This window comes from Oncorhynchus masou, chromosome 31 (genome assembly GCF_036934945.1).
Source record: "Oncorhynchus masou masou isolate Uvic2021 chromosome 31, UVic_Omas_1.1, whole genome shotgun sequence".
Classification (NCBI taxonomy): Eukaryota; Metazoa; Chordata; class Actinopteri; order Salmoniformes; family Salmonidae; genus Oncorhynchus; species Oncorhynchus masou.
Window position 1 is genome coordinate 48545792 of NC_088242.1, and position 20413 is coordinate 48566204.

Here is a 20413-nt window from a genome sequence, read left to right on the forward strand (position 1 = left end):
AACTACCTGAACTTGTACAATAAAAAACACACATTGTCCTTATTGCTTGCCTTAATGGGCATTACCCAGGCCTTTCTAAAGTAATTTTGAAAACAAGACAGCCCTGCTGTCTAACTGAAACACAGCAGGGTGCAGAAAGGAAATGTCACTCATTCAAAGGGAGTTTTTCTTCCCTTAGGCATCCTCCCATAATCAGTATTATCCCTAAAAGAAAACAGCCTTTCAATGGGCCAGTGCAATCAAAGAGCATGGCGGCCATGTTAACTGCTTCCTGTATATTTTTTTATTTTACCTTTATTTAACCAGGTAAGCCAGTTGAGAACAAATTCTCATTTACAACTGCAACCTGGCCAAGATCAAGCAAAGCAGTGAGAGGCAAACAACAACACAGAGTTACACATGGAATAAACAAACGTACAGTCAATAACACAATAGAAAAGTCTATATACAGTGTGTGCAAATTAGGTAAAATTAGGGAGGTAAGGCAATAAATAGGTCGTAATGGTGAATTAATTACAATTGAGCAATTAAACACTGGAGTGATAAATGTGCAGAAGATGAATGTGCAAGTAGAGAAACTGGGGTGCAAAAGAGCATTTAAAAAAATAAAACAAAAAAATATGAGGATGAGGTAGTTGGATGGGCTATTTACAGATGGGCTGTGTACAGGTGCAGTGAACTGTGACATGCTCTGACAGCTAATGCTTAAAGTTAGTGAGGAGGATATGAGTCTCCAACTTCAGTGATTTTTGCAATTCGTTCCAGTCATTGGCAGCAGAGAACTGGAAGGAAAGGCGGCCAAAGGAGAAATTGGCTTTGAGGATGACCAGTGCAATATACCTGCTGGAGCACGTGCTACGGGTGGGTGTTGCTATGGTGACCAGTGAGCTGAGATAAGGCGGGGCTTTACCTAGCAAAGACTTAAAGATTACCTGGAGCCAGTGGGTTTGGCGACGAATATGTAGCGGTTACCAGCCAACGAGAGCATACAGGTCGCAGTGGTGGGTAGTATATAGGGCTTTGGTGACAAAACGGATGGCACTGTGTTAGACTGCATCCTATTTGCTGAGTAGAGTGTTGGAGGCTATTTTGTAAATGACATCGCCGAAGTCAAGGATCGGTAGGATAGTCAGTTTTACAAGGGTGTTTGGCAGCATGAGTGAAGAATGCTTTGTTGCGAAATAGGAAGCCGATTCTAGATTTAATTTTGGATTGGAGATGCTTAATGTGAGTCTGGAATCAGAGTTTACAGTCTAACCAGACACCTAGGTATGTGTAGTTGTATAGTATTCTAAGTCAGAACCGTCCAGAGTAGTGATGCTAGAAGGGCGGGCAAGTGAGGGCAGCGATCGGTTGAAGAGAATGCACTTAGTTTCACTTGCATTCAGGATGCCAAACAGACTGATTTAATTTTTTAAAGAAACCTAGTTATTTTGCTCTGATAGTTTACTCTGTAATCTAAAATAACAACAATCAAGTCAGGTTGGATTTATGGGGAGAGGTGATTCTCATAGGAATAATGGAGAAGAGACATAAATAGAGAGTAATAGTTTACTTACTCAAGTGGTTGATGTATAGATTTAAAGAAGGTTCTCTGGTAGGCCTACATTGGGGACATGAAAAAGGTGAGGAATTATATCCAAATCATCCATCCTCTGATGTTGAATCAACAAACCAATGGAGGAAAGGCCTGGTAATCAAAGGAACAGCCAAATATGAACAAATGTAACATTTCATATCTGGTTGATTATTAGAAAAGTAGGCAAGCCCTTGTAGTAGGCCTATATATTATCATCCCTAATTTGATTTCTTGTCAGGTGGACAAGTAAATAGGCTGGCTATTTATGCAGGTGGTGTATACAGTGCCTTGCGAAAGTATTCGGCCCCCTTGAACTTTGCAACCTTTTGCCACATTTCAGGCTTCAAACATAAAGATATAAAACTGTATATTTTTGTGAAGAATCAACAACAAGTGGGACACAATCATGAAGTGGAACGACATTTATTGGATATTTCAAACTTTTTTAACAAATCAAAAACTGAAAAATTGGACGTGCAAAATTATTCGGCCCCTTTACTTTCAGTGCAGCAAACTCTCTCCAGAAGTTCAGTGAGGATCTCTGAATGATCCAATGTTGACCTAAATGACTAATGATGATGTCAGGACCCGGTTACGAACCTGGGTCTCCGGAGTGAGAAACAGTCACTTAACCAACTGAGCCACAAATAGTCAGCAGAACCCAGAAGATGAGGCAGACACAGCAGTACTTAAGACGGTGTATTTAATAAAGTAAAAAGGAGAAGTCCTTAAATACAAAAATGGCAAATCCAAAAGGTGGTAGGAATAGCACAAAAAAGCCTCAAGAGACACTCAAAAACAAAAACAGAATTCCACAAGAGCATCCACCGGAATCGACAGGAAAACACAGAACACTAGGGCTGGGTGCTAACATACAAACACAGAGCACAGAACTGAGGGAAACAAAGGGTTTAAATACAATCAGGGGAAACGAGGTACAGGTGCAAATAATAATGGGGAACAAGGGAAAAAACATAAGGTCAAAAAGCACAATGGGGGCATCTAGTGACCAAAACCCGGAACAACCCTGGCCAAATCCTGACAGATGATAAATACAATCCACCTGTGTGTAATCAAGTCTCCGTATAAATGCACCTGCACTGTGATAGTCTCAGAGGTCCGTTAAAAGCGCAGAGAGCATCATGAAGAACAAGGAACACACCAGGCAGGTCCGAGATAATGTTGTGAAGAAGTTTAAAGCCGGATTTGGGTACAAAAAGATTTCCCAAGCTTTAAACATCCCAAGGAGCACTGTGCAAGCGATAATATTGAAATGGAAGGAGTATCAGACCACTGCAAATCTACCAAGACTTGGCCGTCCCTCTAAACTTTCAGCTCATACAAGGAGAAGACTGATCAGAGATGCAGCCAAGAGGCCCATGATCACTCTGGATGAACTGCAGAGATCTACAGCTGAGGTGGGAGACTCTGTCCATAGGACAACAATCAGTTGTATATTGCACAAATCTGGCCTTTATGGAAGAGTGGCAAGAAGAAAGACATTTCTTAAAGATATCCATAAAAAGTGTTGTTTAAAGTTTGCCACAAGCCACCTGGGAGACACACCAAACATGTGGAAGAAGGTGCTCTGGTCAGATGAAACCAAAATTGAACTTTTTGGCAACAATGCAAAATGTTATGTTTGGCGTAAAAGCAACACAGCTCATCACCCTGACCACACCCTCCCCACTGTCAAACATGGTGGTGGCAGCATCATGGTTTGGGCCTGCTTTTCTTCTGCAGGGACAGGGAAGATGGTTAAAATTGATGGGAAGATGGATGGAGCCAAATACAGGACCATTCTGGAAGAAAACCTGATGGAGTCTGCAAAAGACCTGAGACTGGGACGGAGATTTGTCTTCCAACAAGACAATGATCCAAAACATAAAGCAAAATCTAGAATGGAATGGTTTAAAAATAAACATATCCAGGTGTTAGAATGGCCAAGTCAAAGTCCAGACCTGAATCCAATCGAGAATCTGTGGAAATAACTGAAAACTGCTGTTCACATGCTCTCCATCCAACCTCACTGAGCTCGAGCTGTTTTGCAAGGAGGAATGGGAAAAAAATTCAGTCTCTCGATGTGCAAAACTGATAGAGACATACCCCAAGCGACTTACAGCTGTAATCGCAGCAAAAGGTGGCGCTACAAGTATTAAATTAAGGGGGCTGAATAATTTTGCACGCCCAATTTTTCAGTTTTTGATTTGTTAAAAAAGTTTGAAATATCCAATAAATGTCGTTCCACTTCATGATTGTGTCCCACTTGTTGTTGATTCTTCACAAAAAAAATACAGTTTTATATCTTTATGTTTGAAGCCTGAAATGTGGCAAAAGGTCACAAAGTTCAAGGGGGCCGAATACTTTCGCAAGGCACTGTATATGAGCCTGAGATTCCTTAAGTCTGCCATCAAAGTGCACAATGAAAAAGGATCATGTCAACAGGTAAAGAATTGATGTTGAGTGCCTAGACAGAGTGGCAAAGCGGCCTAAGGCACTGCATCACAGTGCTAGAGGCAGACCCGGGATCGATTCTGGGCTGTATCACAACCGGCCGTGATCGGGAGTCACATAGGGCGGCACACAATTGGCTCAGCATCGTCTGTGGTGGTGGAGGGTTCAGCTGGGGTAGGCCATCATTGTAAATAAGAATTTGTTCTTAACTTGCCTAGTTAAATAAAGGTTAAAATAAAATCTGGTACAGTCAAATAAACCTAATAATTATGCATACAGTACCGTTTACATGGCACTTTACTGCCCCCTACTGATGTACAGTAATACATTTGATAGAGCTCCTCACCACTGCAAAATTTGAACCTAAATCAATGCATTGATTAAACACAAAATCAGTGCAAGAAAGCAAGAAATCTACAACGCCCACGCCTTGAACAAATCAATACAAGTGATTTTACAAAGATTGGCTATACGTATTTATGCCCATCCAATAAATATATAATCTGTGTTGTAAATGTTAATATTTCATCAACATACGAGTCTACAGTTTGTATTTTACCATGAACTCTTAGAAAAGGCGTAAACAAAATTGTTTTTCATCCCGTGTGTGCTTGTTTGGTTTGATCAGTCTGGCATATTTTAGACAACCGAAAAAGGACCTTCTTTATAAAGAGTTCCTTCACCAATCAAACCATAATGAGCCAGATATTTTATCGGACATATGAAGGTGAAGCATCCGGTGGCATTTCCACTCACTACCAAATATGGTGATGAGAGGAAGCCCAGTGGCCGGCAGTCGGGAGAAGATGGAGCGAGATGGATCTTGAACGACATTCTGCTAATTTTCTCATCGATGAAACATTTGATCTCCAAGCAGTTTATTTTTTACAAAACTAAAATCTTTAATAAACAGAGTGGACTGCGTTTTGTAGACTTTACCCTTTGCAAAAGTTTCTAAAAAAATGCGCTGTTTAGAAGGAGTGCAAGGGTGAATTGAGTTCGTGCACACGCACACTTCACAAAGTAGGCGTTCCCTAACGGAAATATGCAAATACATGATAGACCGCACCAATAAGATATCACTAGCCCGTGCCTGGCTCTTCCCACCTCCTTTGCTTGTTCTGCCCACTATGATTCATTTGCTCCATTGGAAACGACAGGCTGGTCTATCTTGGGTTAGTTCTAAAAAGAATTTGATCAAACCGTCTCAGTTGTCGGTGAGACCGGCTGGGCGGATCCCACGGTATTGAAAGAGAAAATAAAGCAACACGATAAAAACACCTTGGATATTCAATTTCTCTGGTGAACAAGCTTTCTTGTGGATACATAGAGCATAAAGGTATGCAAATTGTATAGCTAGCTAAATGAACACATTAGCTAGACAAGGGGGCACAACTATGCTAAGCGAGTTATCATTGGCCAGTGTCAGAGTTACCCTCTCTGGCAGCTAGCTATATCTCCATTGAATAATCTAAATAATTTATCCTATTTGGTTATTTGATTTAGCAAATGTTAGTTAGCTATCCTGGCCATCTGCATCCGCGGTGTGCTGCCTGGTTGAAAATCTTCTAACTACAGTCAGGTAACGTTGCAGGCTTTATGCGATGATAACGTTAATTCGTCTATCTGGCATCTCGGTAAGATTCAGCTGCCCGTGTTCCTTAACGTTAGTTTGTTAACTTATGTTTTAGAACCTGGTTAGCAAATTCATGAGCTATTTAAATAGTTCGGTGGGCGCGGCTGGCAACACTTAATCTGTTGAATCAAGTGTGGACCATTTAACTAACTAACTCGGTTCGATTATTCATGGTGTGTTGATGAAGCTAGCTAGCTAACAACCGAGCCTGACCCAAAACATTGCGCACTTCACTTGGTACCTTCGTAGGCCCTCAGACTAATATTCCACCACGTTGCCCATTATACTCAAAGGTTATATAAAATGTGCACCACATTAAATCAAATATATTTATAAAGCCCCTTTTACATCAGCAGATGTCATAAAGTGTCTATACAGAAACTCAGCCTAAAAACACCAAACAACAAGCAATGCAGATGTAGAAGCACGGTGGCTAAGAAAAACTCTCTAGAATGGCAGGAACCTAGAGAGGAACAGGCTTTGAGGGGTGGCCAGTGCTCTTCAGGCTGTGTTGGGTGGAGTTAAGACTATATTGCCATTAAGGCCAGACCGTTCTTCAAGATGTTTCAAACGTTCATAAATGACCAGCAGGGTCAAATAATAATCTATGGTTGTAGAGGGTGCAGCCGGTCAACGCCTCAGGAGCAAATGTCAGTTGGTTTTCATTGCTGAGCATTCCGATGTGGAGACCGCAGGTGCGAGAGAGGGTCAGAAACAGCATGTCCTGGACAAGGTAGCACGTCCTGTGAACTGGTCAGGGTTCCATAGCCGCAGACAGAACAGTTGAAACTGGAGCAGCAACACGGCCAGGTGGACTGGGGTCAGCCAGGAGTCATCAGGCCAGGTAGTCCTGATGCATGGTCCTAGGGCTCAGGTCCTCAGAGAGGGAGAGATGGGAGAATTAGAGGGAGCCTACTTAAGTTCACACTGTGGCCCTGGTTGATGATACCCCCGGACAGGGCCAACCAGGCAGGATATAATCCCACTCACTTTAACAAAGCAAAGCTCCTCCACCACTAGTTCTATATCAACAGATCACCAATTTATTACCCTTAGACAAAGCTGAGTATAGCCCTCAAAGATCTCCACTGAAAAAGCCAGAGGGGATGCAAGACCGAACAGGAAGATTATGTCAGTGACTCAACCCACTCAAGTTGATTATAGCGGAAAAAAGCCTGGCACGGCATGGACGAGCACTAGTAAGCCAGTGACTCAGCCCCCGTCAAAGGCAGAGAATCCCAGTGGTGAGAGGGGAGCCGGCCAGGCAGAGACAGCAAAGGCGGTTCATCACTCCAGTGCCTTGCTGTTCACCTTTGCACCCCTGGGCCAGGCTACACACAATCATAGAACCTACTGAAGAGATGAGTTTTCAGTAAAGAATTGAAAGTCGAGACCGAATGTGCGTCTCTCACATGGATAGGCATTACATTCAATAAAAAATGATTCTGCTCTATAGGAAAGCCCTGCCCCCAGCGGTTTGCTGCGAAATTCTAGGGACAGTAAGGAGGCCTACGTCTTGTGATCGTAGCGTCCATGTAATGCTTTGTAGGGTAGTAGAAAAACCTTGAAATCAGCCTTAGCGATAAATGGAAGACAGTGTAGCGAGGTTAGCAAGGTTCTAGTTAAGATTTAGCACTAATTGAAGTTGATTTAGTGCTTTTTCCGGGTAGCTTGAGAGTAGATCATTGTAGCTGTCTAATCTAGAAGTGACAAAAGCATGGATTAGCTTTTCTGCATCATATTTGGACAAACGGTGTCTGATTTTTGCAATGTTACAAAGATGAAATAAAGCTGCCCTTGAAATATTCTTGATATGTTCGTCAAGAGAAATCAGTGTACAGAGTAACGCTGAGGTCAAGGTTTATTTGAGATGACTGTGCAACCGTCAAGATGAATGGTCAGATCAAACAGCAGATCTTGCTGTTTCTTAGGATCTTGAAGAAGCATCTCTGTTTTGTCCGAGTTTAAAAGTAAAAACATTTACGCCATCCACTTCCTTATGTCTGAAACACAGGTTTCCAGGGTAGGCAATTTTGGGGCTTCACCATGTTTCATCAATGTATAGCTGTGTGTCGTCCGCATAGCAGTGGAAGTTGACATTGTGTTTCTGAATGAATCACCAAGAGGTAGAATATATAGGGAAAACGATAGTGGTCCTAAAATGGGACCTTGAGGAACACTGAACTTACCATTGATTTGTCAGGGGACAAACCCTCCACAGAGACAAACCGATATCTTTCTGAAAGATAAGATCTAAACCAGGCAAGAGCATGTCCATGTAGGCCAATTAGGGTTTCCTATCTCTCCAAAAGAATGTGGTGATTTGATGTTGTCAAAGCGGCGCTAAGGTCTAGGAGCACGAGGACAGATGCAGGGCCTTGGTCTGATGTTTTTCAATAGTCATTTACCACCTGCATGAGTGCCGTCTCAGTACTTTGATGGGGTCTAACACCAGACTGCTGCATTTTGTATATATTATTTGTCTTCAGGAAGGCATTGAGTTGCTGCCTAATTGCGTTTTCTAAAATGTTTGAGAGGAATGGGAGATTCGAGAGATGCCGATTTGTATTTATTTATTTTTCAGGAGAGGTTTTATTACTGCCATTTTTAGTGCTTTTAATACACATCCGGAGGATATGGAGACGTTTTATTTATGTTAAATATAGGAGGGCCAAGAACAGGAAGTAGCTCTTTCAGTAGTTTAATTGGAATTTGGTTTAGAGGCCATGACTATTTTCGTGAATGTGTCGAGAAATACGAAGGCCATCCTCTCTTGGAGAATGCTGCTTTTTAGTTCGCTTTGTGACAGTATCAAAAACACATTTTTGGACAGTTTATTCTCAATTAGGTTGGAAAAGTAGGCTGATTGAGCAGCAGTGAGGGCTCTTCGATATTGCACGGTACTGTCTTTTGCCTGAGAATCTATAGCGTGTCTTTTGATAATCCTTAGTTGGGGTCTGAGCAGTTTATTTGTTGAGATTGCAAATGTAATAAGATGATGGTACGATTTAGTCCAGCATTATAAAGAAAAACATTTAGATCTACAATATTTATTCTACAGCTCAAAACTAGATACAGGGTATGACTGTGGCTTTGCTTAGGTTCAGGGACGTGTTTGACAAAACCCGCCAAGTCAACAATGGCTCCGAAAGCAGAAAATGTGAATTATCTGCCATGACTACAAAGTATGATAGGAACTCAGTGAGGAATGCTGTATACGGCCCAGGAGGCCTGTAAACAGTAGCTATAAAAAGTGATTGAGTAGGCTGCATAGTATTCATGACTAGAAGCTCAAAATACAAAAATGTTAGCCTTTGCAGGATGCGCGGGGGATCTGGTCACTAGTGTAACTAGGAGGAGAAGCCTCATTTAACACAGTCATTTCATCAGGCTTGAGCCATGTTTCAGTCAGGCCAAATCACGTCGAGGTTATGATTGGTTATTTAGTTTATTGACTATGATTGCCTTAGAAGTGACGGATTAAGTAGTCCTATTTTGAGATGTGAGATATTATCACAATCTCTTTTAATAATGACAGAAATAGAGTAGGTATTTATTTCAGTGATATTGCTAAGGTGAACACTACCATGTTTAGATTTGCCCGACCAAGATTGAGGCACAGATACGGTCTCGATGGGAAAGCTAGCGGACTACACTGTCCATGCTATTGGCAGACTCCACTAACCAGGCAGGCTGGCTAACATCCTACTGCTTGGCCTGCACCCTATGTCATTGTTTAGCTGGAGGAGTTAGAGCCCGGTCTATGTTCATAAGATGAGAGCTTAAATTACTTAAATAACCTAACGATTGCGTCTGAAGCTGAAATTGCAACCCGGCTATCCTCACCATAAAACCATAGTTCTCCTGTATATTAAGAGTTCATTATGTTACTTAGCTTTCTTTTTTTCAGGTGGAGGAGGAGGGCTTGCAGATCTATGTCCAGATACATTTTCTCACCCCCGACACTGTAATACAAAAAGGTAGTGCATGGACAAAACTAAGACCCTGGTTGACTTGTTAAATACAATTTAAATAGTTAAGAGTAAAAAGCAAAAACGTTTGGCAGGTAGCTAAGTAGCAACAATCTGTACAGCAGTACAGAGACGACGTGGAAGTGCGTTGCGTTGCGTCACCAGTCATGTTACCGTTTATGTCACACAGATGGGCTTCCTTTCGCTCAACCACAATTGAAAGTTGGCTAGCTACACCAGCAATTATTTAGTTAGATGAGATGATGCACTTAGTGGTGACGTCCTGGACCAAAAAGCAAGCTCCATGGAGTATCCAGGAAACTGCCTCTTGGTGATACAGCCAGAAATTGTTCCTTGTCGTTACCTCCATAACTAACTTTATGATATTCGTCTCTCTTTTCATTCAGATGCCCGCAGCAATGAACGGCAACAGGACACTGCAGTCGGCCAGCCCGGACGTGGGACCCATTCCTGGTCAGATCACCCTGTGTGGAGGGCAGTCCTCTGGGGCCCAGACCGAGGCCATGAAGCAGGTCCTTGGCGTCATCGATAAGAAGGTCCGCAACATGGAGAAGAAAAAGGTGTCTCCTTTTATTTTTGTGGAATGAAACCTTCACAAATGTGTGGCATGAAAGTGACTCCTGGGGGTGTTGGCGTAATAGTTAGTTTACTTCTATTGATACCTCAAACTCAAGTGCCTCTTACTGCCATTGTGCCTTTGAACAACGCACCTAACCTACTTCAGGAGTCCTGCGACTAACCCTGTTGCTTTTATCACCCCTTGTGTTGGGGGAACTCGGAAGTTAAAAGGGCAGAACAGACCTCAAAAAAAAAATACAATTTTAAGATATATTGTACTCTATTCAATTGATCAATAGTGTGTGCTAGTGCTGCACTGTTTTCAGTTCCAACGTCATTGTGCTGGTCAGGATAATGACAGATCTGTCTCTTCTCAGACTTAGAAGATCAATCAATGCAATTTTTTCAAACTTTGTATGGAGGAGGAAAGAGGAGAGGATACTTGGAGAGGGAGGAGATGGCTCTAAAATGGACACACTGCTTTCTCAAGTCAACCAGAACTGCAGACACTGCATCTTGCTTTTGCTTTCACTGCTTAGTTGCACCATCAGCTCATCTTCCTCCAAATGAACTAGAAAGCACATTAGGCAGATGGTCAATTAATAAAATGCCTTATTTTGATGAGTTTGTAGACCCATACAAACATACAGTGCATTGGGAAAGTATACATACCCCTAACCTTTTTCCACATTTTGTTACATTACAGCCTTATTCTAAAATGTATTTTTTTCCCTCATCAATCTACACACAATAAAGACAAAGCGAAAACTGTTTTTTAGAAATGTGTGCAAATGTATATATTTTTTTTACATTAAAAAAAATCCTTATTTCCATAAGTATTCAGACCCTTTGCAAATTGGCCTTAGGTGCATGCTGTTTCCATTGATCATCCTTGAGATGGTTCTACGACTTGGTTGGAGTCCACCTGTGGTAAATTCAATTGACTGGACATGATTTGGAAAGGTGCACACAATTGTCACTTTGCTTTCCTTATAGCTAGCAAGTGTTCACCATATAAGTGGGGCGGCAGCGTAGCCTAGTGGTTAGAGCGTTGGGAATAATAACCGAAAGGTTGCAAGATCAAGTCCCCGAGCTCTACAAGGTACAAATCTGTCATTCTGCCCCTGAACAATGCAGTTAACCCACTGTTCCTAGGCCGTCATTGAAAATAAGAATTTGTTCTTAACTGACTTGCCTAGTAAAATAAAGGTAAAAAAAGTATGATGTTTACTCTTTACTCATATTGCCAAGCTAGAGTTAGTGTTACACTTGTGATGTTTTCCAAAGCTTCTCTGAAGGAACTGCCCATCGGTCCTTCTCATTAGTTCCACTTTGCAGTAATCGTGCAGCCATTTCTTGGTCACTAATATTCTAATAGTTCGCCTAATTTCAGGTTGTGTGACAAAACAAGCAATTATAGTGTAGAGAATCATTGCAACCTAAACTGTGCCAATTAAAAATATAGCATTTTCAGCTGTTTGATGTGGTGTGCAAAACTGAAAGTAAAAGACTTTAAAAAAGGAAGTCTCCTTTTATGATCTAGATCTACCGCTTCTTAGACTTCCTTTCAATGAGATGGAGAGATTTCTATGTGAATTTGGTTGGGTTGCCCAAAAAGTGACACATTGCAGATTTGGCTGTCAGGCACACTTGTGTATGTTGAGATGTATTGCCATTGCTCAGAGGTATCAACAACCACATTGATATGTGGTCAGTACTTGCAGTAATCCTCTGTAATTTTTGTTAGTGTAGAGAGTTCCTAAAAATGTGTAATTTTAGCCTAGGTACAGGGTTACCGCAGAATATCTGTTGCAGGTTTTTATGTATTTTGGACATAAACACACATTTTCAATGACAAAAATCTCACTGGTCAGGTGACGGCATCTGCTTCGCTCTGGATGAGAGATTTTACTATAGAGAATCTGTTAATTGTTATTATGCTATCAACCTCTATTTGGATCATTTTCACCTCTGAATGCATGTAAATCCTGACCTCTGTCTCACAGGGCAAGCTGGATGATTATCAAGCCAAGAAAAATAAAGGGGAGCGTCTCAACCAGGACCAGCTGGTGGGTCAACAACGTACACTGTATATGAGTCATATATAGTCTGATCTGACTACTTCCTTGAAGTAGTCACTGATCTGTCATTTTTGGTTTGTGGAAGCAAGCTTTCCATTACATTGCGCTCAACAGAAAAGCATTTTTTTTTCAGAAATACAGTGTAGACATTGTTCGTGTTGTAAATTACTATTATAGCTGGAAACGCCTGATTTTTACATTTATTTTTTTAATGGAATATTTACATAGGCGTACAGAAGCCCATTATCAGCAACCTAGAAGGCCTGCATCCCGGAGTCGCCTCTTCACTGTTGAAACTGGTGGTTTACGGGTACTATTTAATGAAGCTGCCAGTTGACGACTTGTGAGGTTTCTGTTTCTCAAACTAGACACTCTAATGTACCTGTCTTCTTACTCAGTTGTGCACTGTGGCCTCCCACTCCTCTTTCTATTTTGGTTAGGGCCAGTTTGCACTGTTCTGTGAAGGGAGTACTACACAGCATTGTACGAGATCTTCAGTTTCTTGGCAATTTCTCGCAAGGAATTGCCATCATTTCTCAGAACAAGAATAGACTTGAGTTTTAGAAGAAAGGTCTTTGTTTCTTGATATTTTAAGCCTGTAATCGAACCCACAAATGCTGATGCTCCAGATACTCAACTAGTCTAAAGAAGGCCAGTTTTATTGCTTCTTTAATCATGACAACAGTTTTCAGCTGTGCTAACGTAATTGCAAAAGGGTTTTCTAATGATCAATTAGCCTTTTAAAATGATCAATTTGGATTAGCTAACACAACGTGCCATTGGAACACAGGAGGGATGGTTGCTGATAATGGGCCTCTGTACACCTATGTAGATATTCCATAAAAAAATCTGTCGTTTCCAGCAACAATAGTCATTTACAACATTAACAATGTCTACTCTGTATTTCATGGGCAAAAAATGTGCTTTTCTTTCAAAAACAAGGGAATTTCTAAGTGACCCCAACTTTTGAATGGTAGTGTACTTCTTCAATGTGTATCTAATATAATCCCACAGCAGCCCCTCATACACTCCCTCCACCCCCCAAAAAAGCTTTTGTGAATTAACACTTGTTTCCCCCTTACTAGCTCTGACTTTGCTGATAGCTACTATTGATGAAAAATGTACTTACTATGACTGATATGTGTTTGTCCCACCTAGATATCTTAAGATGAATGCACTGACTGTTAGTCGCTCTGGTTAAGATTTTGCCAATGTAAACCAGTTTCCTCTTGCTCTGTTATCTCTGCAGGATGCCCTGACCAAGTATCAGGAAGTGACTAATAATCTGGAGTTTGCCAGAGAGCTACAGAAGAGCTTCCTCGCACTGGGGCAAGATGTAAGAGTATCTAATGCAATGTGTCTTGTCTGTAGGAATGTGACTGATTTGGGACCCCCTCTCTGGTGTCATCCCTGTTTGCATTAAAGTGGTCAACGCCCGGGTTGCGTTTCGTTCCGGGAGGATGCTCTCTCCTCCTTCATGGATGTGAAACAACTAGGTGTAAGCAGTATAGCTCCACCTAGTTTCTCCCATATTGCTTTCACGTAACTAGTCCTATCAAATCTGTGAATGTGGGTGAACAAAGGCGGATGGGAGGAAACGGCTTCCTGGTGACCTGGCATGAAACGCAACCAAGAGGTCCTGCATTGTTTGATTCTGACTCCCTAGTCTCGTCTCTTCTGTCTCTGTAGATCCAGAAGGCAGTGAAGAAGGCAGTGCGGCGGGAGCAGCTCCAGAGAGAGGAGGCTGAGCAGAAGAGACTGAAGACTGTACTGGAGCTCCAGTTCCTCCTGGACAGGCTGGGAGAGGACAGTGTAAGGCAGGAGTTGAGACAGGGGGCCGCCGGGGGAGGCACACCCTCACTCCTCACAGACTCAGAGCTCACCAACCTGGATGAGCTTTACAAACTAGTGGGGCCAGAACGAGACCAAAACACCAGGTTAGTAAAACGCATGCACACACAATGTTCAGATTTTGAGCTAAAGGTATATACACTGCTCAAAAAAATAAAGGGAACAACACAATGTAACTCCATGTCAATCACACTTCTGTGAAATCAAGCTGTCCACTTAGGAAGCAACACTGATTGACAATAAATTTCACATGCTGTTGTGCAAATGGAATAGACAACAGGTGGAAATTATAGGCAATTAGCAAGACATCCCCAATAAAGGAGTGGTTCTGCAGTTGGTGACCACAGACTTCTCAGTTCCTATGCTTCCTGGCTGATGTTTTTGTCACTTTTGAATGCTGGCAGTGCTTTCACTCTAGTGGTAGCATGAGACGGAGTCTACAACCCACACAAGTGGCTCAGCGTCCTCGCTATTTACATTGCATTACATTTAAGTCATTTAGCAGACGCTCAGTGCGTTCCGAAAGTATTCAGACCCCTTGACCTTTTCACATTTTGTTATGTTACAGCCTTATTCTTATCCCCAACTACAACATTTTCCGTCAAGATAGAACTGCCAAAGGGAGCTGAGTTGCAATCTACTGCAGAGAGAGCCTGCAGAGTTCTGTCTTACTATCCAGGTCCCCCCTCAGCCCCCAGCTGTGCCCTGGACACCATATTGATTGCCCCCCATCTATCTTCAGAGTTCGTACTTTTCGGTGACCTAAACTGGGATATGCTTAACACCTCGGCCATCCTACAATCTAAGCTAGATGCCCTCAATCTCACACAAATTATCAAGGAACCTACCAGGTGCAACCTTAAATCCGTAAACATGGACACCTCTGCTGTCTTCAACCAAGATCTCAGCGATCACTGCCTCATTGCCTGCGTGCGTTATGGGTCCGTGGTCAAACGACCACCCCTCATCACTGTCAAACCCTCCCTAAAACACTTGTGTGAGCCAGCCTTTCTAATCGACCTAGTCCGGGTATCCTGGATGAATATTGACCTCATCCCGTCAGTAGACGATGCCTGGTTGTTCTTTTAAAAGTGCTTTCCTCACCATCTTAAATAAGCATGCCCCGTTCAAGAAATGTTGAACTAAGAACAGATCTAGCCCCTGGTTCACTCCTGACTTGACTGCCCTTGACCAGCACAAAAACATACTGTGGCGTACTGCATTAGCATCGAACAGCCCCCGCGATATGCATCTTTTCAGGGAAGTCAGGAACCAATATACACAGGCAGGCAGTTAGGAAAGCTAATGCTAGCTTTTTCAAGCCGAAATTTGCATCCTGTAGCACCAATTCCAAAAAGTTTTGGGACACTGTAAAGTCCATGGAGAATTAGAGCACCTCCTCCCAACTGCCCACTGCACTGAGGCTAGGAAACACTGTCACCACCGATAAATCCACGATAATCGAGAATTTCAGTAAGCATTTTTCTACGTCCGGCCATGCTTTCCACCTGGCTACCCCTACCCCGGCTAACAGCTCTGCACCCTCCGCAGCAACTTGCCCAAGCCTCCCTCCTGCTTCTCCTTCACCCAAATCCAGACAGCTGATGTTCTGAAAGAGCTGCAAAATCTGGACCCCTACAAATCAGCTGGGCTAGACAATCTGGACCCTCCCTTTCTAAAATTATCTGCCGCATTTGTTGTAACCCCATATTACTAGCCTGTTCAAACTCTCTTTCGTATTGTCTGAGATCCCTAAAGATTGGAAAGCTGCTGCGGTCATCCCCCTCTTCAAAGGGGGAGACACTCTAGACCCAAACTGTTAGACCTATATCCATCCTGCCCTGCCTTTCTAAAGTCTTTGAAAGACAAGTTAACAAACAGATCACCGACCATTTTTGAATCCCACCGTACCTTCTCCACTATGCAATCTGATTTCCGAGCTGGTCATGGGTGCACATCGGCCACACTCAAGGATCTAAACGATTTCATAACCGCCATCGATTGAAGACTGTACTGTGCAGCCGTCTTCATTGACCTGGCCAAGGCTTTCAGCTCTGTCAATCACCACATTCTGATCAGCAGACTCAATAGCCTTGGTTTCTCAAATGAATGCCTCGTCTGGTTCACCAACTACTTCTCAGACGGAGTTCAGGGTGTTAAGTCGGAGGGCCTGTTGTCCGGACCTCTGGCAGTCTCTATGGTGGTGCCACAGGGTTCAATTCTCGGGCCGACTCTCTTCTCTGTATACATCAATGATGTCGATCTTGCTGCTGGTGAGTCTCTGATCCACCTCTACGCAGATGACACCATTCTGTATACATTTGGCCCGTCTTTGGACACTGTTAACAAACCTCCAAACGAGCTTCAATGCCATACAACACTCATTCCGTGGCCTCCAACTGCTCTTAAATGCTAGTAAAACTAAATGCAGGCTCTTCAACCGATCGCTATATTCGTTGCCAAACCCACTGGCTCCAGGTCATCTATAAGTCTTAGCTTGGTAAAGCCCCACCTTATCTCAGCTTACTGGTCACCATAGCAACACCCACCCGTAGCATGCGCTTCAGCAGGTATATTTCACTGGTCATCCCCAAAGCCAACAGAGCTCCTTTGGCCTTATATCTTATATGTTTTATATCTCCCTCTTTAACTTTATTCATCAGCTGTCAGAGCAGCTTACCGATCACTGCACCTGTAAATAGCCCACACAACTACCTCATCCCCATATTGTTCTTTTTTTGCTCTTTTGCACCCCAGTATCTCTACTTGCACATCACCATCTGCATATCTATAACTCCTGTGTTAATGCTAAATTGTAATTGTTTCATACTATGGCCTATTTATTGCCTTACCTCCCTTGTCTTACTGCATTTTCACAGACTGTAAATAGATTTTTCTTTTGTGTTATTGAGTGTACGTTTGTTCGTCTCATGTGTAACTGTTGTTTTTGTCGTACTGCTTTGCTTTATCTTGGTCAGGTCGCAGTTGTAGATGAGAACTTGTTCTCAGCTGGCCTACCTGGTTAAATAAAGGTGAAATAATTTCTAAAATGGGTGATTGAAAAAAAATACAATCTACACACAATACCCCATTATGACAAAGCAAAAACTGTTAGCAAATGTACATATGTATTCAGAGCCTTTACTCAGTACTTTGTTGAAGCACCTTTGGCAGCAATTACAGCCTGGAGTCTTCTTGGGTATGACGCTACAAGCTTAGCACACCTGTATTTGGGGAGTTTCTCCAATTCTTCTCTGCAGATTCTCTCAAACCCAGTCAGGCTGGATGGGGAGCGTCGCTGCACAGCTATTTTCAGGTCTCTCCAGAGATGTTCGATCAGGTTCAAGTCCGGGCTCTGGCTGGGCCACTCAATGACGTTCAGAGACTTTTCCCGAAGCCACTCCACTCCGTGGCTGTGTGCTTAGTGCCGTTGTCCTGCCTCAGTCTGAGGTCCAGAGTGCTCTGGAGCAGGTTTTCATCAATAATCTCTCTGTACTTTGATCTGTTCATCTTTCCCTCGATCCTGGCTAGTCTCCCAGTCCCTGCCAATGATAAACATCCCCACAGCATGACGCTGCCACCACCATGCTTCACTGTAGGGATGGTGCCAGGTTGACTTGACGCTTGGCATTCAGGCCAAAGAGTTCAATCTTGGTTTCATCAGACCAGAGAATCTTGTTTCTCATGGCCTGAACTCCCAAGTGGGCTGTCATGTGCCTTTTACTGATGAGTGGATTCCGTCTGGCCGCTCTACTATAATGGTTTGAATGTTTGAGTGCTGCAGCGATGGTTGTCCTTCTGGAAGGTTCTCCCATCTCCACAGAGGAACTCTAGAGCTCTTTCAGAGTGACCATTAGATTCTTTTGCTTTGGCATAAGCTATTGTTTGTTAGGCCTACTCATCTTGTTGGCTGACGAAAAGTAAATGTGGACAGTTATTCCAGCATCTTCAATATGCACCTCGGAATTCAAAAAGGATGCGCGCAGTTGCGTCCCCGATGTGTCTTCACTTGTAGCCTGTGAGAAGGACCCGAGCATTGGCTAATAAGAATTGAGATATCTTAAGAGAGCCATGTGAGTGAGAGGTGCTTCAGGGAGCACAGCCGGGAGAATTGAATTATAATTATTATACTCAACACAATGGCACACTGGCTGCAAAAGGCATGGATTTTTTTAGGGGGGATTATGGCCACACAAATGGAATGCCGCTGGGAAATTTGAGCCATTATTAAGTGCTTGTCATGCCTTTTTCATGCAACTTTTTTTTGTTGCATTGTGGAGCCTTAGAATGTATTAAAATTCAAAACATATAGCCCAAGGTTTGTATCACAACTAATGTTACGTAAATAACTCTAAATGGAGCATATACTGTACGAGAACCTGTTTCTTTTTTAACCGCTCAACACAGAATAGACGCATGTGCGCACTCAAATCAATTGGAGAAAATATCCTTTCAATTTTATTCAGCTATATTCACTTGTATTCTTCATACTATAAAATAATGCCACGGAATTCTAAGCAAATCTTGTCTGCTAAATGAACTAGTGTTGTCCACAGCCATATGGCATAGCCAGATCAGGAGTATGCTATTCTGTTCTTCTGAAATAGACTACATGTTTCTTTTGACCTGTCTAAAATAAATTATGGATTTATTGTGAAGCTGTATGCTACATTACATGGATTTATTAGACTTGTAGATGTTCCAAAGGTTGTCATGAGTGGCTTGTAGGCTATGCTTGGAAACAAGGAGATGCTAAATGAGTTTGTTAATTAACGTTCATTTACCGTGAGACCGGCAGTTATTCGCGTGACAATCACCAACCTCAAAATTTCATGACCGCCACGGCCATACTTGGTCTCAGGTGAGAACTTGAACATGACACCATTTGTCAAATACATGCATAAACATGATGTTCAACTGGGATGTTTAGAAGTGGGGGTTTCACTGTTTCGCATTGTCTTGATGGACAAGAGAGCTTGAAATGGGAGTTATAACTTGAGCATGACGAAGACTTCTGGGTCTAAATATTGCACTCAATAAAACTGCAGGAGCATTCAACAGTGTACAGGTATCTTTCTTTCCCAAGTTACAACTGTACCTCTCCTGTTGCAGGTTGTCTGACCAGTACGAAGAGGCTTCTCAACACTTCATGGATCTGTTGGAGGGGAAGGACAAGGCTGTAGCAGGAACAACATGTAAGTTTAACCAACTACAACTAGGTGAATTCACTATTCAGTGGTCTGAAACGTTCTGAACATTCAAGAAACTGATAGAAATGGAACAAATAGAGCTGACACGGTTCCCAATCTCTAGTCTGACAGACAATTATACAGTACCAGTCAAAAATTTGGACACACCTACTCATTCTAGGGTTTTTCTTTATTTTTACTATTATTCTACATTGTAGAATAATAGTGAAGACATCACAACTATGAAATAACACATATGGAATCATGTAGTAACCAAAAAAGTGTTAAACTAATCAAAATATATTTTAGGTTCTTCAAAGTAGCCCCCCTTTGCCTTGATGACAGCTTTGCACACTTTTGGTATTCTCTCAACCAGCTTCAAAAGGTAATCACCTGGAATGCATTTAAATTAACAGGTGTACCTTCTTAAAAGTTCATTTGTGGAATTTCTTTCCTTAAAGCTTTTGAGCCAATCAGTTGTGTTGTGAAAAGGTAGGGATGGTATTCAGAAGATAGCCCTATTTGGTAAAAGACCAAGTTCATATTTTGGCAAGAACAGCTCAAATAAGCAAAGAGAAATGACAGTCCATCATTACTTTAAAGCATGAAGGTCAGTTAATCTGGAAAATGTCAAGAACTTTGAAAGTTTCTTCAAGTGCAGTCGCAACTTTCTCTCATGAAGACCGCTACAGGAAAGGAAGACCCAGAGTTACCTCTGCTGCAGGGGATAAATTTATTAGAGTTAACGGCACCTCAGATTGCATCCCACATAAATGCTTCACAGAGTTCAAATAACAGGCACATCTCAACATCAACTGTTCAGAGGAGACTGTGTGAATCAGGCCTTCATGGTTGAATTGCATCAAAGAAACCACTACTAAAGGACACCAATAAGAAGAGACTTGCTTGGGCCAAGAAACCTGAGCAATGGACATTAGACCGGTGGAAATCTGTCCTTTGCTCTGAGTCCAAATTTGAAATTTTTGGTTCCAACCTGCGTCTCTGTGAGACAGAGTAGGTGAACGAATGATCTCTGCATGTGGCTCCCACCGTGACGCATGGAGGGGGTGTGA

At 42.4% G+C, this 20413-nt stretch overlaps 1 protein-coding gene across 3 annotated transcripts in view; it reads left to right on the top strand.

Moving 5' to 3' along the window:
- The first annotated feature begins 5180 nt into the window (after positions 1–5180).
- The window catches only part of LOC135524040 (caprin-1-like), a 42687-nt gene continuing 27454 nt past the window's right edge, over positions 5181–20413 (top strand). The window contains exons 1-6 of one of the 3 annotated variants that reach the window (XM_064951177.1): positions 5181–5372; positions 10048–10221; positions 12226–12288; positions 13550–13636; positions 13990–14237; positions 19264–19346. In XM_064951177.1, coding sequence (XP_064807249.1) covers positions 10048–10221; positions 12226–12288; positions 13550–13636; positions 13990–14237; positions 19264–19346 — 655 coding nt within the window. In that variant the 5' untranslated portion in view covers positions 5181–5372. Of the gene's footprint in view, positions 5373–9628; positions 9650–10047; positions 10222–12225; positions 12289–13549; positions 13637–13989; positions 14238–19263; positions 19347–20413 lie in introns of those variants that run through there. The other 2 variants (XM_064951179.1, XM_064951178.1) reach the window with 2 other exon arrangements.